Source organism: Cylas formicarius, unplaced genomic scaffold (assembly GCF_029955315.1).
Source record: "Cylas formicarius isolate icCylForm1 unplaced genomic scaffold, icCylForm1.1 PGA_scaffold_1__22_contigs__length_36826433, whole genome shotgun sequence".
NCBI lineage: Eukaryota > Metazoa > Arthropoda > Insecta > Coleoptera > Brentidae > Cylas > Cylas formicarius.
In genome coordinates, this window is record NW_026844264.1 from 8,567,580 (window position 1) to 8,575,228 (window position 7,649).

Consider the following 7,649-nt stretch of genomic DNA (forward strand, 5'->3'; position numbering starts at 1 on the left):
AAAATACGTTCAGTCATTCTGAAGTTATTGACATTCATTCCCAAAAATGTTGAGACACCTCATTATTTTCTCATAAGAAGTAGGGCAAAAACTATTCTACAAAAGAGATTCGAATTTGTCCGTTTTAGTCTGTATTATAAGATTCCATTCCAGAAATTGAAAATTAATTTCCAACATTTTCTTTTGGCAGCTTTAGTGATAAGCTCTTTCACCCCATGTCTTTTGTGACAATTACTTTTCGAAATAGGTCCAAGTGTCTTCCTTGATTGGTCACCCACATTTGAGGTTATATAACTTATCGATTGCCATGACCAAAATATTCCATAAAAATATTCGCGATCACAAGGAAAAGTGAGATTTTAAAATAAGAAGGTTTTCCGATTTTAAGATGTTTCAGATAACATTCTTAATAGAAAATATTTTGAGCTCATCAACACGCAATTTCAGATTATAAAAAAGTTGATTTTTTTAGCTCTCATCATCAGTCGATAAAAAAACTACACGTCAACGCTTTATCGTCTGCTTCCAATTTATGCAATAGAGCGGGAGCGCAATTTGCAGAGAATGCCACACGTTAGAATTCCCATTTATCAGACTCTGTTTATGGAGCCAGTTATCCTTATACCCGGAGAATCTTAGAGGCGGGAACTATCGGCGCGCCAGCGGCGTGCGTTCTCATTTCCGTTAAACAAAACTCGACTAAACGAAACCCAGAGTATAATCAAAGTCGTAACCATTTCTTAATGGTGCTGACGATCGCGTTTCTAGCCTCGATGACGTCATGCGAGTCAGTCGCGTGGGCCCCTCTCAAATCGTAGTGGTGCACCGCGTCCGGAATCAAAATTGACAGTACCGTCTCCGAAATATTGCTCAGTACTCCCCCACTCGACCACGGATCCATTAAGCCGTTGGTAAACAGGATGTTGGAGGCGTAACGTAGATTCCCCCCACCGTATTTGAGGTTTATCGAATCCGGTCTCGGGGATCCCACTCCGTATCTGCAATTTATTTTATTTGATGAACAAACTAGGAAAGAGTAGAAGAGCTGTCAAGGGTACCTTACACTCATCGTACACTTCTGGCATGAAATACACAAAAATCGTGTAATTTTAAAACTTAAAATATTAGTCAAAGAAGAAAAAAACAATTAAAACCAATTTCAATATTCTTGGTAGTGGAATTAGTCCGGCAAGTGTGTCCAATAAGGCTTTTAGAACAGAACTCGGAAGTGGAACCTTACTAAACATAAACAAACGCACTCTAGACTTTATATACTTTAAGATCCAAACTCATGAAAGCTATGGGAAGTTATTTGCCTCCATTTCGTCCCGTATATTAGTCGTACACAAAAACTCTGTGTTCTTTTAATATCCGTGGAACACAGATACTAAATTGCGTGACCAAGATTAAAATATAAAAAAATTAAAGTTTCACATAGCACAGACTTGGTTTTTTGTGACAATGAATGGCGATGCAAGTGTAATAATTTTAATATTGAAAATGCCTCCTTTAGACATGAAGTAATGTGTTTTTTAAATTTTAAATTCTCATGAATGATGAGGCCTAATTTTTTGCAAGAGTATTGATTACTTCCCAACTCTAAATTTTATATGATTTATATGTTATATGTACCTCACAAGCTTTTAAAAGGTCATCTAAGGCAACATTTAGCAGCCTATTAACAGTATTAAGCCGAGAGTAAGAGTAGGAGTTATAAATCTATGATTTTTACATTACTCAAGACAATTCACAAAATCCAAGCTGTATATGCTGTATAACAGGGGACCGAGAATACTTCCCTGAGGGACTGCCACTCTGAAAACTTAAAATATTAGTGAAAGTAAAAAAAATTAAAACCAATTTCAATTTTCTTGGTACAGGAATTAATCTGGCAAGTGTGTCCAATAAGGAATTTAAAACAGAACTCGGAAGTGGAACCCTACTAAACATAAACACACGCCCTATAGACTTTATATACTTGAAGATCCAAACTCTTCAAGGCTATGGGAAGTTATTTGCCTCCACATAATAGTTGTACACAAAAACTCTGCGTTATTTTAATATCAGTGGAATACAGATACTAAATTACGTGACCAGGACTAAAATATGTTAAAATTACATAGCACAGACTTAGTTTTTTGAGTCAATAATTTAAATATTGAAAATGCCCCCTTTAGACATGAAGTAATGTGTTTTTTAAATTTTAAATTCTCACCAATGATAAGACCTAATGTAATTGTATTGAGTATTGATTAGTTCCCAACTCTAAATTTTATATGTTTTATATGTTATATGTTCCTCACAAGATTTTCAAAGGTTATATAAGGCAGAATTTAGCAGCTTATTAACAGTATTAACGCGAGAGTGTGAGTAGGAGTTACAAATCTATGATTTTTACATTACTCAAAACAATTTACAATCCTGAGGGACTCCCACTCTAACCGGAACAATGTCTGACGAACTGTTATCGAAAAGCACCACCTGGTAGCTGTAGCTTAAAAATGATAATACTATTGAGACGGCACTTTTTCCGATGTAAATATAACCCCACCTTGTGGTGTATTCATTGTTCTGATTTTAGTTCTTTTTCCGCCAAATCTTAGCTTTACATTTGCAAAACCCAAAATTTCGCCAAGATCGATAGCCTGAATTACAAATAAAATATTATTACTAAATATTACTGCTCTATAGGTACTTCCAGCATCTGCAGAATTTTCAATTGCGTTTCATTTCAATATTATCAGTCGCTTGAAAAATTCTGGACTCACAAATTCTCCCCTGTGTAACACTTAATCAGATTATTTCTTATGAGCCGCTCTTATAAGCTCTAACATTGAGGTGACGTTGTTAAAAGACTGAGTGAAAATAATGCTACAGCTCAGCGCATAACTACTTGATTATACTAAACCATTTGATATGATTCATCCCGTTAGCTTAATAACAATCCAAAAAGTTCCCGGAATTTATTCAGAAAATTAAAAATACATTTATACGTTTATTCATCTAAATCTATATTGCCATATTCATAGTAATCCATGCATTATCTTGGTGCTCTGACTGTTCTTCAAAAATTCATGGTCTTATTTTTTGATTGAAAACGATGCGTTCTTTTTTTGCCTCAGCTCATTTGGTCCCCAGTAATGATGCTTTTGATGAATGTGGGATTCGATTTAGCCCCACGAATCGTCTATTTTGCCATGTCAACACGATGTCTTTTTTTCATGAAATTGAGGTTTTTTGGCATCAACTTTACTGCTAGAAGACGGAAACCCAAATCATTAACCAATATGTCTTGGGCGGATCCATAGGCAAGTCTTCCGCTATCTCTCTGATGGTTAATTTGCGATTATTATTGTTACGTTATCAATGTTTTCTTCGGTTTTCGATGTTGATGGTCTGCCACTGCGCTCATCATCTTAGTTTGACTTGCGACCACCGCTCGTTTTCTTTAGAGAATCATTTAAATCTATTTTTATAATTATAAAAAATCGCCAACACACATATAGATAGACGTATATTTATTTATGTATTTTTTGCAAATGAAAAGCTAAGATTTGACGGAAACGTCAACAACAGATGTACCAACTTAATAACAAAAGAGAAAAAAACTGCCTTCTCAATGGTATTATCATTTTTAACCTATAGCCGTCCGTTTTCGGGGTACATTTTTACAAAATAACACGAATACACTCAATGACATGACCATCAGGATTGACAAACGTCAAAATTCAAGCCGTGTGGTAAAATCTCCGAAGACATGCGATTCTTCCCAAACTCACGTGGTAAAGTGACGCTTCCCGCACGCTAGATCTGTGGTATAATTAAGTATTTTACAGAATTTTTTCAGAATATCTAAAAATGGATGGGTTCAGACAAAGTTGTTCTCAACGACAGTGGGTGCAGGAAGTAAGAACCATTTATAACTGTAAACGTAACGATAAAGAAAGTCTCGACCATACATAACGATTCCTCCAAGGGCACGTTGGTATATAGACTTTCAACGTCAAAGCTAATAAACTTGTCTGAAGGATCTAGTTTCACGTCTTTGTCGAGGCTAGACTAAGGAATGATACAACCCTATCAGAGAGAACTTCGCTGCCACTTGCGGGAGTGTTGGAGCTTCTGAGTTGCTGTCTGCATAATTCTTACTTTCAAGTCGAAGATAAGTTTTACGCACAAGATAATGGCCTGCCGATGGGTTCCTCTCTCTCTCTCCAGTGATAGCGAACATATACATGGAGTGGTTTGAAACTCATGCCATAAACAATGCAACTATTAAACCTAAGATCTGGCTTCGATATGTTGACGATACCTTCATTATCTGGAGTGCTTTTCGATAACAGCTTGTCAGACATAGTTCCAGTTAAACGTCGAATCCCTCAGGGTAGTATTCTCGGTCCCCTGTTATACAGCATATACAGCTGGGATTTTGTGAATTGTCTTGAGTAATGTAAAAATAGATTTATAACTCCTACTCTCACTCTCGCGTTAATACTGTTAATAAGCTGCTAAATGCTGCTTTTGATGACCTTTTAAAAGCTTGTGAGGAACATATAAAACATATAAAATTTAGAGTTGGGAAGTAATCAATACTCTTATCATTGATGAGAATTTAAAATTTAAAAAACAGATTACTTCATGTCTAAATGAGGCATTTTCAATATTTAAATTATTACACTCGCGTCGTCATTCATTGTCTGAAAAAACTAAGTCTCTTTATGTTATTATTCTGGAATACTTCTTATTATGGTATACTTAGTTATGGTTCGCAAGAGTGAAGTGAGCAAGACGCCGAGTTCCAATTTTCCTAACTTTGTTATTCCAATCTATAACATTTGTTCCCGCTAATGAAACTAAGCAATAACTAAAAACTAAAAAAAAGGAATAAATTGAAATTTAGGGATGTTATATAAATAAAGTATTTCTAAATTTTGGCAACTGAACAGCACATACCTACACACGCTATGTATTTGTACAATTTTGCATTCTTTGAGCGAATGCAAGTATCGATTTTCTAATAGTTTCAAGCAGTCATTTTTCCTCAGTCAAAAAACATACTTAAAATCAAAAAAATTAATGATATTTTTTATAGGAAATCATTTAGTAAAAGTTGAAAAAAATATTTTCGCTTTTACCGAAAGTACACTGAAAATTGAACTATGTAGTAGTTTATCGCAAACATTTCGAAAGGAAACCCTCCTGACCGACCCATTTTTATTATTTTATGCTCAATTTAGAATATTTTTTACGGCAAAGCGCTTTTATGTAGCTCGAATACTTTTTGAGATATTTGATGTTTAAATTTGACAGATAAACTAAAATCAGAGCGTGGGGCACTGGGCGGAAAATAAAAATTGAAAAAACAAACGAAACAAACATTGAGAGTAATAAATTAAAACAATTTCCAATTGTACGAAGGCATTTACCAAATTTAATAATACAGAAATATTTTTAATGTGTTTTTTGAGAAAACAATGTTAAATGACGGAATGTTGCCCATTCGCATGGAAACGCATAATACGTTCTTCGAATTCGAGCAAGCAATTTTCCATTTTTATTGGAGTGATGGCTCTTATGGTCTAATTAATATTATTTGTTAGGTCCGCCTCATTTTGGGGTGGCGATTTAATGTGAAACTTGTTGTGTTCCATGCGATACCTCAGTTAACTTAATCTACTTCCTACCTTCCATAACATTCCTTCGAGTAATTCCCCAAGTCCCATGTGGCTTCTTCAAACATGTCCCTCTCAGTAGAACACATTGGCATCACTAATTCGACGCACGCTTGGTAATCCCACGCGTACTGTACCGGATCGTTCGGGGTAGTGTCGTAGCGGTTGCAGCTTTTCCGTCCCGTGGCATTGGTATATACCTGCAAGGCTTCGGCGAGGGCGTCCAAGAGACCCGCAGTCTCGTTCACCTTCACGAAGCTCCTCATCTTGTCGCAGAAAGCTTTTACCGGATGCGCGGGCAATTCTGTCACGAAATTGGTCGGATACGGATAATTTACCATCGCCATGTCGACGTAGACGTCGCCCAACCAATCGATCATCTTGCTCAAGTCCAGTTCCGTTTTGAGGGGTTTGCAGAGTTTGAATATCGCGGATATGTTCCTCTTGCCGCTATCGCTGTTACTCAAATTGCGTAACAATCTCCAAGATTCCCCGATCCACGCGCTACAGTTGTCATACTTGGCGAAAGAGTTAGTCACGACTTGGTAGAAGAGATAGCAGGGCACCTGGTGCTGCAACACCGGAGCAGATGACGCTACCGCACCGATTACCGCGTGAGGGTATTTCATGCGGAGCCAAGCGGCCAACATTCCTCCGTAGGAACCCCCGAAAGCTACCACGGGGTAGGTATCGTCGGTAAGCATGGTGCGGTAGTACTTCCCAGTGATTTGGTCGATGACCAGGACAAAATCCGCGAGTGCTTGGGATGTCGTCAAATACCTCATGTTTGCGGCATTGCTAAACGTTGACGCTGCGAAGGGTAACGACGCCCCGTAGTACCTGTGCTCTGCGAACACCACTAGAGCATTAAAAACGGGCGCGATGTCGAAAAGAAAGCCGGTGTTTTCCACAAACACTTTCACGTCGGCTTCATTGCCGCAGTAAAAGAACGTTGGGCCGCCTTTAACGTAATCCTGTTCGTAGACGAGGTAGCGCAGCTTGAAGGTGCTTTTGGAGATACTGAAGTGGTCCAATGGCACTTCGAGGTACCGCTCATCGTACGTCGCGGCCAAACAGACCCCCAAAAGTAGTAGTAAAAGTATCCCGGACGTCATGACGCTTGTCGTCGACGTAGTCAACGTCAGTTTTGAGCATTGAGGTGGCGCCCTACTGCACTGCCCTCCGTCGAGGAAAACTAATGGGTCGGTCCCGGCGAGTGATTAACTACGCACCCCCGGGTCCACAGTGAGTGTGAAATCAGTCCGCCAAATTAAATCCCGCCTCAGATTATTACATACCTCAGTGACTGTTCATAAATATCAGCGGCCCGAGGACTGAGACCCGCACACCCCTTCCCCGTCCCGTATCGATTCGGAGCGAGACGGGAGGGGAACGTTTGAGTTTATCTGCGATTGGATTAAGCGAGTAAGAATTTGGACTACGAATTTTTTGAAAAAAGTTATGAGCGACAGAAGTCCTTATTGCAATGCATCAAAGGCAATGCACAAATTGTACCGAAAATTGCTCAACATTTTTGCTAAGTCGGCATAGGAAAGGTTAGTCAGGAAAAATAGCAGTCTAAATATTTGTAAAAATTATAAACCTAAAAATGTTATATAAGGAACAACAAACAAAGAACCCAACATGCTCATATGATGTGCAGACAGGTTATAAAAACAGTAAGATTTTAAATCGGTTTTAAATTTCCTTTGGTTTCCGTCTCTGATTTCACGTCTAATGGTTATTATATGAACTTTATTACAGAAAAAAATATATAAAGATGAAAATTATTAAGAACAAGCAATGGACATTTATTTACTTTTGGATAGTACGTTCAAAATTCGATTTTCACCTCTTCGTATTAAAAGATTTTTCTATAGTCCCTAGGAATTAAGTGCTAAATTGGTTATGAAAACTACATTCCTATCTCCAAAATACAGGAACAAATTTTCTATACCTTTCATTATTTCTCATAAA

General features: G+C 37.7%; 1 protein-coding gene across 1 annotated transcript; it reads right to left on the reverse strand.

Moving 5' to 3' along the window:
* Positions 1–721: 721 nt before the first annotated feature.
* Positions 722–6,787, reverse strand: LOC132696304 (lysosomal Pro-X carboxypeptidase-like). The gene is made up of 2 exons (XM_060661055.1): positions 5,685–6,787; positions 722–998 (listed from the first exon to the last, which is right to left on the reverse strand). The coding sequence occupies exons 1-2, from the start codon at positions 6,785–6,787 to the stop codon at positions 722–724; spliced, it is 1,380 nt and encodes a 459-aa protein (XP_060517038.1).
* Positions 6,788–7,649: the final 862 nt, after the last annotated feature.

Excerpts from the sequence above, each read along its gene's own strand:
- LOC132696304 (XM_060661055.1), bottom strand. The coding sequence starts at position 6,787 with ATGACGTCCGGGATACTTTTACTACTACTTTTGGGGGTCTGTTTGGCC. Across the intron at positions 999-5,684 it reads TCGAAGGAATGTTATGGAAG|ATACGGAGTGGGATCCCCGA; the intron begins GTAGGAAGTAGA and ends AATAAATTGCAG.